Source organism: Hemitrygon akajei, chromosome 15, assembly GCF_048418815.1.
Source record: "Hemitrygon akajei chromosome 15, sHemAka1.3, whole genome shotgun sequence".
In the NCBI taxonomy this organism is placed as follows: Eukaryota; Metazoa; Chordata; class Chondrichthyes; order Myliobatiformes; family Dasyatidae; genus Hemitrygon; species Hemitrygon akajei.
Window position 1 is genome coordinate 625,253 of NC_133138.1, and position 15,840 is coordinate 641,092.

The window sequence follows — 15,840 nt, forward strand, 5'->3', positions numbered from 1 at the left end:
TGCATTCCATCAAGACCAAGGGACGTAACTATCTTCAGGCCCACAGGTTTGCTCAGCGTTACCTCTTTAGTGATAGACATTGTATCAAGGTCCTCACCTCCCATCGCATCCATAACATCTCTCTTTGGCATGTCAGACATGTCCTCCACTGTGAAAACCGACACAAAGTAGTCATTCAAAGCCTCGGCCATTTCCTCACTTCCCTATATTAATTCCTCCTTCTCGTCCTCCAAGGGACCTATATTTACTTTATTCACCCTTTTCTGCTTCATGTAATTATAAAAACTTTTACTCCATTTTTATATTTTGTGCTGGTTTATTTTTATAATCTTATCTTCTCTTTTATTATTCCTTGCTTAGTAGTTCTTTGTTACTTTTTAAAGTTTTCCCAATCTTCCAGTTTCCCACTACTCTTGGTGTCTTTGTATGCACAAGGTTTTAGTTTGATGCCTTCTTTTATTTCCTTAGTTATCCAAGGCTGGCTCTCCCCACCCCGCACTCTTACTGTCCTTGTTTTTAACGGGAGTATACTTCTGTTGAGCACCATGAAAAATCTCTTTGAAAGTTTTCCACTGTTCCTCAACTGTCCCACCATATAGCCTGTGTTCTCAGTCTACACTAGCTAAATCCTCCCTCATCCCATTGTAGTCTCCATTGTTTAGGCATAATACTCTGGTTTTAGATTGAACTACTGCACCCTCCATTTGTACGAGAAATTCAATCATACGGTGATCACTCTTTTCAAGAGGATCCCTTACTACAAGATCACTAATTTTACCTGTCTCATTTCACAGGACCAGATCTAAGATAGCATGTTCCCTTGTAGGTTCAGTTACATGCTGTTCAAGAAAGCCATCATGAATGCATTCTATGAGTTCTTAAGACTGCCTCAACCAACTTGATTCACCCTATCTATGTGCAAGTTAAAGTTCCCCACAATAACTGCTGTTCCATTCTTACATGCTTCAGGTATTACTGTTTATTGCCTGTGACACCGTAATGTTATTATTCGGTGGCCGATAGACAACTCCCAATAGTGTTTTTTTTTCCTTTTACCTTTCCTAATCTCTACCCAGATGGATTTAACATTCTGCTCCTTAGATCTTATATCATCTTTCACTATTGCCCTGATCTCATCCTTAATTAAGAGCGCTAGCCCACCTCACTACTTTCCTGCCTATCCTTCCGTATTACCTGATTTCCTTGGATATTTAATTTCCAATCCTCTCCCCCCGCAACCACATTTCTGTAATGACTGCTAAATCATACCCTTTTGTACTGATTTTCTTTTTTATCTTTTGCTTTTTCTTTATCTTTATCCACATTTTTCTCTTTTACTTTATCTATACTTCTCTGAACTGTTGACCCCACCCCCCTAATATTTAGTTTAAAGCCTTATTATGCGATTCACTAGGATTCAGGTGGAGCCCGTTCCAATGGTACAGCTCCCTCCTTCTCCAATACTGGCAGCAATTTCCCATGAATTCAGACCCACTCTCCCACACCAATCCTTGAGCCAGGCATTTAACTCTCTAACCTTCTTGACCCTATGCCAGATCTGTCTATTCCCCTGACTATACTATCCCCAATTCCACTACATTTCTCTTTTCTGCTTCCTCTTTATTGGCTTCCAGAACAATGGTGCCACAGTTATGTTGCTCATCCTTCCTACAGACCTCACTCTCATTCACACAGGGAGCAGGAACCTCAGTGCTGGAGGAGCCTCAGCCCTTGAACTTGTCCAACAGGTCTGTCTCTTGTAACCACTACCCGCCTCACTCGCAGTCACACCCTCTTGTCCCTGGCCACAGACCAAATTTAAGGCATCTAGTCTAATGGGTGTGACTACCTCCTGAAACAGAGAATCCAGATAACTCTCCCCCTTCCTGATGTGCCTCAGTGTTTGAAGCTTAGATTCCAGGTCATCAAATTTGAGCCTGACTTTCTTGTGCAGCCAATACTTGCTGCAGATGTGGTCACCAGGAACCACAATGGAGTCCACCAGCTCCCACATCATGCAGCTACAGCACATCACCTGATCCTGCATCTTCCCTACTTTATTTAATTAGCTGTAATTCAGTGACCTTTATATTCAACCACTACACAATTCTTATCTGCTACTTAACTGTGCCGCTCCGCCAAGCTCTCAAGTTCCCACTCCTACATTAGTCCATTCACACAATGGTCACCTTACTTTGACCCTGCTTTACTTTTATTTGCTCCTGCTAATGAATTACGAATCGATTGGTCCACACTAATGCGCTGAGCCCTGCAAAATGCTCGTTTTTGTAAATTCTGCTCCCTGACCTGTGCTAAGTTCGTGTTCTCTCTCTCTCTCTCTCTCTCTCTCTCTCTCTCTCCTCTCCCTCTCCCTCTCCCTCTCCCTCTCTCCCCCTCTCTCCCCCTCTCTCCCACCACTAATGCTTATTGCTTGGTGCACTGCCGCTTGGTTGGTCAATCTTCTTGGTCTTCTAGAGTGCATCACAACCTGGTATGGAAGTTGTCCTGTCCAAGAACGGAAGAAGCTTCAGAAGATCGTGAACATAGCCCAGCACATCACACAACCCAATCTTCCATCCTTGGACTCACTTTACACCACACGCTGTCGGACCAGTGCTGCCAGGATAATCAAAGACAAGACCCACCCAGCCAACTCACTTTTTGTCCCACTTCCCTCTGGGAGAAGGTTCAGGAGCATGAAGATTCATACGGCCAGATTTGGAAACAGCTTCTTTCCAACTGTGATAAGACTACTGAACAGATCCTGACCCGGATCTGGGCCGTACCTTCCAAAAATCTGGACCTGACTTGCACTACCTTACTTTTCCTTTTCTATTTTCTAATTATGATTTATAATTTAAATTTTTTTATTATATTTACTTCGATTTGTACTTCAGGGAGCGCAAAGCGCAGAAACAAATATCACTGTGATGATTGTACGCTCTGGTATCAATTGTTTGGTGACAATAAAGTAAAGTAACCTCCTCAAAAAAAACTCTAAAATTGCTTAGAAAAGACTTACTATGCACATGGCCATGTTAACTATTCTTAATCAGTGCCCCTCCATCCAAATATTTACACATCCTGTTACCTGGAATACCTTTCAATAATTTACCCAGGACTGATACCAAGCTCATTGAACTATTCAGTAAGTTCTCAGCTTACTTTTCGAAACTTTCCTGAACAAGGAATGTTAGCTATCCTCCAGTCATCTGGCTAAGGATGGTTTAAATAACTCTGCCAGGGTTCCTGCAATAGTTGCTCAAGAGATAACAGAAACAAGTGTTTTACCAATGAACAGGTAATTCTAGCATTACATTATCTCTACTCGCCTCTCCCATCAGACAGAAGATACTAAAAGCCTGAAAGCACTTATCACCAGGCTCAAAGACTGATTCTATCCCATTGTTATAAGACTACTGAATGTCTCCCTAGAACAACACACCCTCACCATCAACCTCATTCTGACCTTGCAGCTTATTGTTTGCCTACACTGCAATTTCTCTACACAGAAGTGTGGAAATAGGAATCAAAACCAAGCTCTATCGAAGTCTAGGGGTAAATGAATAGTCTTATGATGATGCAGAGTTCAGTTCAGTTCAGTTTAGTTTAAGTCGAGGTAGTTGCTTTTGTACCGTTGGAGAGAGAGAGAGAGAGAGAGCGAGAGGTGAGCAGTTGCAGCAGGCAAACCTTCTGTTGTCTTCTTGTCCTGTTGTGGTCACCGACTGTGACCCCTCCGTACCAGGCCAGACCATTCTTCAGTGGTGAGCCTGTCACCCAGGTGAGGGTGGACGCACACATAAGCACTCAGCGGTCTACCTTCACACACTGTGAGCCTCTGATCGATTCTCTGAACACCCACCTGCACGTGGGTGCACAATGCTCCTCCAGTGTCCCATGGTGTGTCTGCCTGTGTCTCAGCAGACTTGCCTTTTATCTCCCCTGAGGGGGTAGAAGAAGCCATAATACTAAATCATTCTCTCTCTCTCTCTCTCTCTCTCTCATTATCAGCATCTGCAGCAGGAGGCCTCCCCCCTCTTCTTCTCTCTCTCACGTTAGCAGCATAGCTCACGGGGGGTCAACTCAGGACCCCATCTCCACCTGGTTTGCTCATCACACATCACATTATATAAATGATTTGGATAAAAATACACAGGGCTTCATAAGAGTGACACAAAAGTAGGAGGTTTGGTTGATAGCAAAGAAGCTTATCATAGATTACAACGGGATCTGATCAGTTAGGCCATAAGACATGGGAGCAGAATTAGGCCATTCAGTCCATCCAGTCTACTCTGCCATTCCATCATGGCTGATCCCGGATCCTACTCAACCCCATACACCTGCCTTCTCACCATATCCTTTGATGCCCTGACGGATAAGGAAATTATCAACTTCCACCTTGAATATACCCACAGACTTGGCATCGACTGCAGTCTGTGGCAGAGTATTTCACAGATTCATTACTCTCCAGCTAAAAAAATTCCTCCTTACCTTTGTTCTAAAAGGTTACCCCCTCAATTTTGAGGCTGTGCACTCTAGTTCTGGATACCCCCACCAGAGCAAACATGCTCTCCATGTCCAGCCTATCTAATCCTTTTAACATTCGGTAGCTTTCAAGGAGATCCCACTGCCTTCTTTGATATTCCAGTGAGGTCAGGCCCAAAGCTGCCAAACACTCCTCATATGCTCCTCATGAATCTCCTCTGGACTCTCTCCAATATCCTTTCTGAGACATGGGGTCCAAAACTGTTGATAATACTCCAAGGGTGTCCTGGCTAATGTCTTATAAAGGCTCAGCATTATCTCATTGCTTTTATATTATATTCCCCTTGAAAGAAATACCAATATTGCATTTGCCTTCTTTACTACAGACTCGACCTGTTAATTAAGCTTCTGGGAGTCTTGCATGAGGACTCCTAATTCCCTCTGCACCCCTGTTAGAGTGGGCTGAGGAGTAGTAAATGGATTTCAAATGGTTGTGTGGGCGATACATTTTTTAAAGTCAAACCAACATAAGCCATATACTAAACACAAGAGATTTGGCATATACTGTAAAATTCAGCAGGTCAGGGAATATCCATGGAAAGCAGCTAATAAAATAAGAAGGTAGTGAATATATGGAATGAGCTGCCAGAGGAAGTGATTGAGGCAGATACAATGGTATCTGCAAGGTTTAGCAAAGTCTTTGACAAATTCCCTCATGGGTGAAAGGTCCAAAAGTGTTCTACCCAGACTCTTCACTCTACCACAAACTCCTCAATTCCCAGGCCCCGACTCCTCAGCCTCTTCCCTGCAGACTCCTTGTCCATGTCTCCCCAGTCTACTTGCACCCCCTCGTCCACCGCAGCAGACTAATTGACCCTTTCCCCAAGCTCCAGACTTGTCTGTAGGCTCTTCATTTCCTCTCACCAGACCCATCACCCTCACTCCTCACATCCATGCAGTCACGCCCAACTCAGGTCCAATCAGTTTCTTAATGAACTTGCTTCACGTTCGGACCCAAGGTGTTTCTGAAACCATTTGTTCTGTCAAACAGCATCACACTGAGCTTTTCATTGTATCTTGGTACATACAAGAATAACAAAGCAATTCCAATGCACATACACACTCCCCACTCTCAGTGCAGGGCTATGGAAAACAAGACATTACCTTTACTCTGTTCTTCAATAATATCTCAGCAATTGCTTTCCCGATGCCTTGAGCTGCACCTGTCACCAATGCAACTTTTCCGTTCAGTGCCATCTGAACAATAAAAGCCAAGGTTTGTTGCCTGAGAGTTGAAAATGATCACAACAAGCAGTAAAAAAGGAAGGAACTGCCAAAATGACAAAATACCAAGTGCGAGAAATAGAAAGATAGGAGAGTGCAATTACTTCCTCTTTCAGTAAGAAACCAATAAGACCTTCGTCAAGATCACATGAACTATAAGGTTTCATGCCAAGCCACAACTAGTGATCTTATCAATGTTATTCTGACCTTTGTGTCTTTACGGATGATGTGCTTGTGCAATGATTTACCGGATCTGGCTGCAGGGAGGAAGATAGGACAGGAAACAGAGAAAGATTTTGTATGAGGAGTGGAAGTAATAGAATAGACAGTGGAAGGAGGGTGGAGAGGCTAACTGAAAGGATTGTATGAAATAGAAGAAGGACTCTGGGGGTGAGAAAAGGGAAGAGAATCAGGAGGAAGTAAGATAGTTTTGGAGAATGGGGGGACAGGAATGATGGATTTGAGTTAATCAATCTGATGGCCTGGTGGAAGAATCAGAATCAGAATCAGGTTTATTATCACTGGCATGTGAAGTGAAATTTGTTTACTTAGTAGCAGCAGTTCAATGCAATACACTATCTAGATGAGACAAAAAATAATAAATAAAATAAAAATAATAATAATAAATAAACAAGTAAATCAATTACAACATATGTATATTGAACAGATTTAAAAAGCATGCAAAAAAACAGAAATACTGTAGCGATGTGCTACACGCAGCGCTGAAATAACGACACGCAGTCGGTAAATCGTTTTGAGACTAGTTTATTCAAACCGCGGCACTGGCATTTAATCCCTAGCGCCGGCCCTCTCCAGGCGGAAATGACGTCAGAGGTGCATTACCAAAGTCTCCCCCCCGCGCGCTGGCTATTTGTGAGCTGGTTCGCCTGCGCAGAAAGTGGGTTGCCACAATACTGTACATCGAAAAAAAAGCGAGGTAGTGTCCAAAGCTTCAAAGTCCATTTAGGAATCGGATGGCAGAGGGGAAGAAGCTGTTCCTGAATCGCTGAGTGTGCGCCTTCAGGCTTCTGTACCTCCTCCCTGATGGTAACAGTGATAAAAGAGCATGCCCTGGGTGCTGGAGGACCTTGATAATGGATACTGCCTTTCTGAGACACCATTCCTTGAAGATGCCCTGAGTACTTTGTAGGCTAGTACCCAAGATGGAGCTGATTAGATTTACAACCCTCTGCAGCTTCTTCTGCTCCTGTACCAGACAGTGATGCAGCCTGTCAGAATGCTCTCCACAGTATAACTATAGAAGTTTTTGAGTGTATTTGTTAACATGCCAAATCTCTTCAAACTCCTAAGAAGTATAGCTGCTGTCTTGCCTTCTTAATAACCACATCGATATGTTGGGACCAGGTTAGATCCTCAGGGATCCTGATACCCAGGAACTTGAATCTGCTCACTCTCTCCACATCTGATCCCTCTATGAGGATTGGTATGTGTTCCTTCATCTTACCCTTCCTGAAGTCCACAATCAGCTCTTTCGTCTTACTGACGTTGAGTGCCAGGTTGTTGCTGCAGCACCACTCCACTAGATGGCATATCTCACTCCTGTACGCTCTCTCGTTACCACCTGAGATCCTACCAACAATGGTTGTATCATCAGCAAATTTATAGATGGTATTTGAACAATGCCTAGCCACACAGTTATCTGTATACAGAGAGTAGAGCAGTGGGCTAAGCACACATCCCTGGGGTGCACCAGTGCTGATCGTCAATGAGAAGGATATGTTATTACCAATCCGCACAGATTGTGGTCTTCTGGTTAGGAAGTCAATGATCCAATTGCAGATGGAGGTACAGAGGCCCATGTTTTGCAACTTCTCAATCAGGATTGTGGGAATGATGGTATTAAATGCTGAGCTATAGACAATGAACAGCATTCTGACATAGGTGTTTGTGTTGTCCAGGTGGTCTAAAGCTGCGTGAAAAGCCATGGAGATTGCATCTGCTGTTGACCTATTGTGGTGATAGGCAAATTGCAATGGTTCAGGTCCTTGCTGAGGCAGGAGGAACAGTTTGTGTTTGGGGTGACTCAAGTCCCCAATGATCCTTCGGGCCCTTTTTACACACCTGTCTTTGTAAATGTCCTGAATCATGGGAAGTTCACAACTACAGAACTAGTTCTGTATACTGGCGGGCATGACAGCAGAGCAAAGATGGCTAAAGTTTCTGTGAATAATTCACAATGCGCAGGATAGATATGTCCCATAGAAGTTGTTCTCAAATGGGAGGGGTAGGTAACCGTGGCTAACAAGGGAAGTTAGGCACTGCATAAAAGCCAAAGAAAGGGCGTTTAGACAACAAAAGTGAGAGGAAAGTTGGATGATTGGGAGGCTTTTAAAATCCAACAAAAGGCAACTATAAAAGCTATAAGAAGAGAAAAAAATGAAATATGAGGGCAGACTAGGTAATAATATAAAGCAGGATACCAAAAGTTTCTTTCAATTACATAAAGAGTAAAAGGGAGGTGAGAGTTGATATTGAACCACTGGAAAACAATGCTGGTGAGGTAGTAATGGGGGACAAAGAAATGACAGGTGAACCTAATAGGTTCTTTGCCTATGCCTTAGCTGTGGAAGACACTGGCAGTATGTCAGAGGTCTGTGAGTGTCAGGGAGCAGGAGTGAGTACCAAAGGTAAAAATGCTAGGCAAACTCAAAGGCCTGAAAGTGATTAAGTCATGTGGGCCAGTTAGACTACATCACAGAGTCCTGAGAGAGGTTGCTGAAGAGAAAACAGGCGCATTGGTTATGAACTTTCAAGAATCAGTTGAATCTGGCATGGTCCTGGAGGACTGGAAGATTGCAAATATCACTCCATTCATTAAGAAGGGAGGAAGGCAAAAGAAAGAAAATTATATGCCAGCTAGCCTAACCTCAATGGTTGAGAAAGTGCTGGAGTCTATTAGTAAGGATGATGTTTCAGGGTATTTGGAGACTAATAATAAAATAAGTCAAAGTCAGCATGGTTTCTGCAAAGGGAAATCTTGCCTGACAAACCTGTTAGAATTCTTCAAGGAAGTAATAAACAATGGAAAAGGCAAGGCAGTGGATGTCATTTACTTGGATTTTCAGAAGGCATTAGATAAGTTGCCACACATGAGGCTGCATAACAAGGTAAAAATCCTCTGGCTTTACAGGAAAGGTACTGCTAGGGATAGAGGAATGACTGACAGGCAGAAAAAAGCGAGTGGGAATAAAAGCAGCCTTTTCTGGTTGGCTGCCTGTGACTAGTGGTGCTCCTCAGAGGTCAGTATTGGAACCTCTACTTTTCACATTGCTTGTCAAATTATTTGCATAGTGGAACTGATGGCTTGTGGCAAAGTTTATGGATGATACAAAGATAGGTGGAGGGGTAGGTAGAACTGAGAAAGCAATGCGATTGCAGCAGGACTTAGACAGATTCAATGAATGGGCAAAAAAGTGGCAGGCGAAATACCGTGTTCGGAAATGGATAATGTATTTTGGTGAAAGGAATAATAATGTGGACTATTATCTAAATGGGGAGAAGATTCAAACATCAGAGGTGCAGAGGGACTTAGGAGTCCTTGTGCAAGACTCCCAGAAGGTTAATTCACAGGCTGAGTCTGTGGTAAAGAAGGCAAATGCAATTAATTGGCATTTGTTTCAAGAGGAATAGAATATAAAAGCGAGGAGATAGTGCTGAGCCTTTATAAGACAATGGTCAGGCCACACATAGAGTATTGTCACAGTTTTGGGCCCCATATCTCAGAAAGAATGTGTTGTCACTGGAGTGAGTCCAGAGGAGGTTCATGAGGAATTAACATATGAGGAGCATTTGACAGCTTTGGGTCTGTACTTACTAGAATTTAGAAGAATGCAGGGGAATCTCCTTGAAACCTACCAAACGTTGAAAGGACTAGATAGGGTGGATGTGGAGGTATCCAGAACTAGAGGGCACAGCCTCAAAATTGAGAGGCAACCTTTTAGAATGGAAGTAAGGAGATTTTCTTTAGCCAGAGAGCAGTGAATATGGAGTGCTCTGGCACAGACTGCAGTGGAAGCCAAGTGCGTGCATATATTTAAGGTGGAAGATAATCATTTCCTGATCTGTCAGGGCATCAAATGATACAGCAAGAGTATGGGGTCAAGTGGGCTCTGGGATCAGCCATGATGGAATGGTGGAGCAGACTGAATGGGCTGAATGGCCTAATTCTGCTCTTGTGCCTTATGGTCTTATATGAGAAGCAGTTCAATCATGGAATGATTTTTGTGAACCTCCTTTGAACCCTTTCCAGTGACATCACATCCTTTCTAAGATAAAGGGAGCAAAACTGCTCAGAATTCTCCAACTGAGGCCTCACCAGTGCTTTATAAAGCCTCAATAATACATCCTTGATTTTATATTCTAACACCATACTTGTCTCAACCTGCAAATGAACCTTTAGGAAATCCTGCACAAGGATTCCCAAGTCCCTTAGCACCTCTGATTTTTGAATTTTCACTCCATTTAAAACACAGTACATCCTTTTACTTCTTCTACCAAAGTGCATGACCTTACACTTCCTGACACTTTATTCCATCTGTCACTTCTTTACCCATTCTCCTGAGCTGTAAGTCCTTCTGCAATCTCATTGCTTCTTGAAAACTATTTGCCCCTGCACTTATCTTCATGTTGTCCGCAAATTTTGCAAAAATCAGAATTTGCAACAAATCAGCATATGTCGTGAAATTTGTTAACTTTATGGCATCGTGGGACAATTGACCTGTATTGTGCTGTAGGTATTCTATGTTTCTATGTTTCTAACTCAGTAGGCCAAGCAGTATCTATAGAAAAGAGTACAGCTGATGTTTTGGCCCAAGACCTTTCATCAGGATTAATACGGTGGACATTTCGGACTGAGAAAGTAATGAGGTAGTTATCATGGGTTCAATGTCCGTTTAGCAATCAGATGGCAGAGGGGAAGAAACTGTTGCTGAATCACTGAGTGTGTGCCCTCAGGCTCTGTACCTCCTTTCTGACAGTAACAGTGTGAAGAGCGCATGTCCTGGGAGTTGGGGATCCTTAATGATGGACATTGTCTTCCTAAGCCACCGCGTCTTGAAGATGTCTTGGATACTACAGAAGCTGGTGCTCATGATAGAGCTGATTGACTTTACAAACTTCTGCAACTTATTTTGAACTCGTGCAGTAGCCCCCACCCATTCCAGGCACTGATGCATCCAGTTAGAATACTCTCCATGGTACATTTGTAATAGTTTTCCGGTCTTTTAGTTGGCAAACCAAATCTACTCCTAAAGAACTATAGTTGCTGTCTTGCCTTCTTGAAAGCTGCATTGATATGTTGTGGTCAGGTTAGGTCCTCAGAAATATCAACACCCAGGAACTTGAAACTGCTCACTCTCTCCACTTCTGATCCCTCTATGAGGTTTGGTTTGTGTTCCCTCGTCTTACCCTTCCTGAAGTTCACAATCAGCTCTTTGGTCTTGCTGACGTTGTGCAAGGTTGTTGCTGTGACACCACTCAACTAACTGGAATATCTCATTCCTGTACGCTCTTTCATCATTGATGCACCATCAATAACTCACTCTGAGATGTAAGAAGTGAGATATCGGCTTTTATTGACTGGAAGAATGAACAACACAACATCCTGGAGAATGAGGGCCGGCCTCCGGCCTCATTCGCCTTTATACAGGGGTTTGAGGGAGGAGCCACAGGAGCAGTCAGCAGGGGTCTGTTGGGAGCAAACCACTCTGGTATATGTAGTTCACCACAATCACCATCTGAAATTCTGCCAACAGTGGTTGTATTATCAGTAAATTTATAGATGTTATTTGAGCTATGCCTTGCCACACAGTTATAGCTGTAGAGAGTAGAGCAATAGGCTAAGCATACATCCCGGTGTAGTACCAGTGTTAACTGTTAGCGAGGTAGAGATGTTATTTCCAATCCGCAGATTGTGGTCCTCTGGTTTGGAAGTTGAGGATCCAGTTGCAGAGGGAGGTACGGAGGCCCAGGTTTTGTAACTTTTCCATCAGGATTGTAGGAATGATGGTGTTAAGTGCTAAGCTATAGTTAATAAACAGCATTGTGATGTTGGTACTTGCATTGTTTAGGTGATCCAAAGCTGCATGGAAAGCCATTCAGATTATGTCTGCAGTAGACCTATTGAGGCGATAGGCAAACTACAGTGTGTCCAGGTCCTTTCTGAGATAGGTGCTGGTACTCGCCATGACCAGCCCCTCAAAGCATTTCATCACCGTAGATGTGTGCACTACTGGACAATAGTTGTTGAGGCAGCTCACACTGTTCTTCTCAGGCACTGGTATAATTGTTGCCTTTATGAAGCAGGTGGGAACTTCCAACTGTAGCAGTGAGAGATTTAAAACTCTTTGAGTTTTACAAGTTCTGGTAACTAAGCTACCAGCCTTAGTTACCAGCTTCCTTTCATAATTCATCTTTTCTTCCTAATGACCTTCTTAGCTTCCTTCTTCAAGTTTTTAAAAGCTTCCCAATCCTCTATCGTCCCACTAGCTTTGACTTCCTTGTATGCTCTCTCTTTTGCTTCTACTTTTACTTTGGCTCTGACTTCAGTTGTCAGCCATGGTAGTATCCTTCCTCCATATGAAAATTTCTTCTTATTTGGAATATATCTGTCTTGCACTTCCCTCATTTTTTGCAGAAGCTCCAGCTATTGCTGCTCTGCTGTACTTCCTGCTAGTATCTCTCTCCAGTCAACATTGGCCAGTTCCCCTCTCATGCCATTGTAAATTCCTTTATTCCACTGAAATACCAACACATTGGAATTTAATTTCCCCTTCTCAGATTTCAAAGTAAACTTGATCATATTGTGATCACTGTTTTTAAGGGTTCCTTAACCTTAAATACTCTGATCACCTCCGGATCATTGCACAACACCCAATCCCCCACAGATGATCCCCTAAGTGGGCTCAACAACAAGCTGTTCTAAAAAGCCATCCCTTAGACATTCTACAAATTCTCTCTCTTGAAGTCCAGTACTGACCTAGTTTTCCTAATCCACTTTCATGTTAAAATCCCCAACAATTATCATGATGTTGCCCTTTTGACACGCCTTTTCTAATTCCTGCTGTAATTTGTAATCTACATCCTAGCTGCTGTTTGGAGGCCTGTATACAACTGCCATAGTTTACCCTTGCCATTTCTTAACTCAACCCATATAGACTCTACACCTTCTGATCCTATGTCATCCCTTTCTAATGATTTAATATTATTTCTTATACACAGGGCCACACCACCCCCTTTGCCTACTAACCTATCTTTCTGATATACCGTATAGCCTTGGATGTTCAGCTCCCAATGCAGCCATCTTTTAGCCAAGTTTCAGAGATGGACATGATGTCATGCCTGCCAATCTGTAGCTGAATTTCAAGATTGTCCATTTTATTTCTTATGCTGCATGCATTCAAATATAACACTTTCAGTCCAGTATTTGTTGCTTTCAATTTTAACTGCACCATACCTCTATTGCCCTGTAACTCATCCCACTGGCTGTGGTTATGCCTCACCTCCTGCCTGTCCTTTCTATCATCTTTGTTGCACGCTATCTTTGATTTATTTCTGTTTGCCCTTTCCTCAGCCCTATCACTCCACTTCCCATCCCCCTGCCAATTAGTTTAAACCCTCCCTAATTCTCTATTAAACCTGCCTGCTAGGATATTGGACCCCTTTGGGTTCAGGTATAACCCGTCCTTTTTGTACAGGTTGTCCCTCCCCCAGAAGTGGCCCCAATGATCCCGGAACCCGAAGCCCTGCCCCCTACACCAGTCTCTCAGCCACACATTAATATGCCTGATCATGCTATTCTTGCGCTCATTAGCACATGGCACAGGCAGCAATCCTGAGATTACTACCCTGGAGGTCCTGCTTTTCAGCTTCCTACCCAACTCCCTGAATTCTCTCTTCAGGACCTCCTCCCTTTTTCTACCTATGTCATTGATACCAACGTGTAATAAGACTTCTGGCTGTTCACCCTCTCCCTTCAGAATACTCTGCACCCAATCTGAGACATCCCGTACCCTGGTACCTGGGAGGCAACACACCATGAGGGTACCTCTATCAGGCTGACAGAACCTCCTGTCTGTTCTCCTCACTATGGAATCCCCTATGACTACCACATTCCTCATCTTCTTCTCTCCCTTCTACACCACAGAACCAGGCTCAGTGCTAGAGAGCCAATCACCGTGGTCATCTTCTGTCAGGTTACCCCTCTCAACAGCATCCAAAATGAGATAACAATTACTGAGGAAGATGGCCACAGGAGTGCTCTCTACTATCTGAGCTCTTCCTATTCCTTCCCTGACAATCACCCACTTAGCTAACTCCTGCAGCCTCGGAGTGACTAACTCCCTGTAGCTCCTCCCTATCTCCTGCTCACTTTCCCTAATAAGCTGTAGGACATCAAGCCCCAGCTACAGATCCCTAACACAGTCTCTCAGGAGCTGCATCTTGGTGCACCTGGCACGATGTGGCCATCTGGGAGACTGAAAGGTTCCCAGGATTCCCATATCTGACACCCAGAGCAAAGTACTAACTCTACAGACATCCTCTCTATTCCTTCAAAAAAAATGCAAGGAAAAAAAATTCCACCCCACCACTTACCTCGCCAAAGCCCAAATGAGCCAAAGCCCTACCACTCTGCCGCAGACCACTCCATCAATGATGCTCCTTTGATGACCGCTCTGCTAGGCAGTGTCTCCCTTTTATGCCTGTACCTTCCCTGCTCTCCAACTCACGATTGGTGCTCCGGTTATACCATCTGGTCCAGGTGACTTATCTAACTTTGGACCTTTCAATTTCCCGAGAAGCTTCATTAATGATAACTTCACACACTTCACGACTCCTGGCACCTGAAACTTCCACCATACTGCAGTGTCTTCTACAATGAAGTCTGATGCAAAATACTTATTCAGTTTGTCCCCCTTGTCCCCCATTAGTTGTGACTATCACAGAATTGTGGCTGAAGGATGGCTGTAGTTGGGATCTGAATGTCCAAGGTTACACGTTGTTTCGGAGGGATAGGAAGGTGGACTGAAGAGGGTAGCATGGCTCTGCTGGTAAAGAATGGCATCAAGCCATTAGAATGATGTGACACAGGACTGGGAAGATATTGAATCCTTGTGGGTTGCATTAAGAAACTGCAAGGGTAAAAGGCCCCTGATGGCAGTTATAGACACGTCTTCCAACAGCTGGGATATGGACCACAGATTACAATGGGAAATAGAAAAGGTGCATCAAAAGGGCAATGTTATGGTAGTGATGGAAGATTTCAACATGCACATCGATTGAGAAAATTGGGAATGGATCTCAAGAGAGTGAGTTTGTTGAATGCCTATGTAATGGCATTTTAAAGCAGCTTTTCATTGAGCCTACTAAAGGATCAGTTATACTGGACTGGGTATTATGTAATGATCTGGAGGAGATTAGGAAGCTTAAGGTAAAAGAACACTTTGGTGGCAGTGATCACAATATGTTTGAGTTCAACTTGAAATTTGATAGGGAGAAAGTAAAGTCTGACATAGCAGTATTTCAGGGAGCAAAGGAAATTACAGTGGTATGAGAGAGGAGTTGGCCAAAGTAAATTGGAAGGAGCTGCTGGCAGGGATGACAGCAGAGCAGCAATGGTGTGAGTTTCTGGGAAAAATGAGGAAGGTGCAGGATAGAGGTATTCCAAAAATGAAGAAATACTCAAATGGCAAATTAGTACAACCGTGGCTGACAGGGGAAGTCAAAGCTATTGTAAAAGCAAAAGAGAAGATATAAAACAAAGAAAAATATTAGTGGGAAGATAGAGGATTGGGAAGCTTTTAAAACCCTACAGAGAGCAACAAAATAATCATTAGGAGGAAAAAGATGAACTATGAAAGCAAGCTAGCAAACAATATCAAAGCGGATAGTAAAAGCTTTTTCAAGTATGTAAAAAATAAAAGAGAGATGAGAGTGGATAAAGGACCATTAGAAAATGAGGCCGGAGAAATAATAACAGAGGACAAGGGGATGGCAGATGAACTAAATGAGGGTTTTGCATCAATGTTCAGTGTGAAAGACATTAGCAGTGTG

General features: G+C 43.3%; 1 protein-coding gene across 1 annotated transcript in view; it reads right to left on the reverse strand.

Moving 5' to 3' along the window:
* The window catches only part of LOC140739093 (15-hydroxyprostaglandin dehydrogenase [NAD(+)]-like), a 60,391-nt gene extending 54,417 nt beyond the window's left edge, over positions 1 to 5,974 (reverse strand). The window contains exon 1 of the mRNA XM_073067039.1: positions 5,650 to 5,974. Within this exon, the coding sequence (XP_072923140.1) occupies positions 5,650 to 5,742 (93 nt within the window). The 5' untranslated portion in view covers positions 5,743 to 5,974. The remainder of the gene's footprint in view (positions 1 to 5,649) is intronic.
* Positions 5,975 to 15,840: the final 9,866 nt, after the last annotated feature.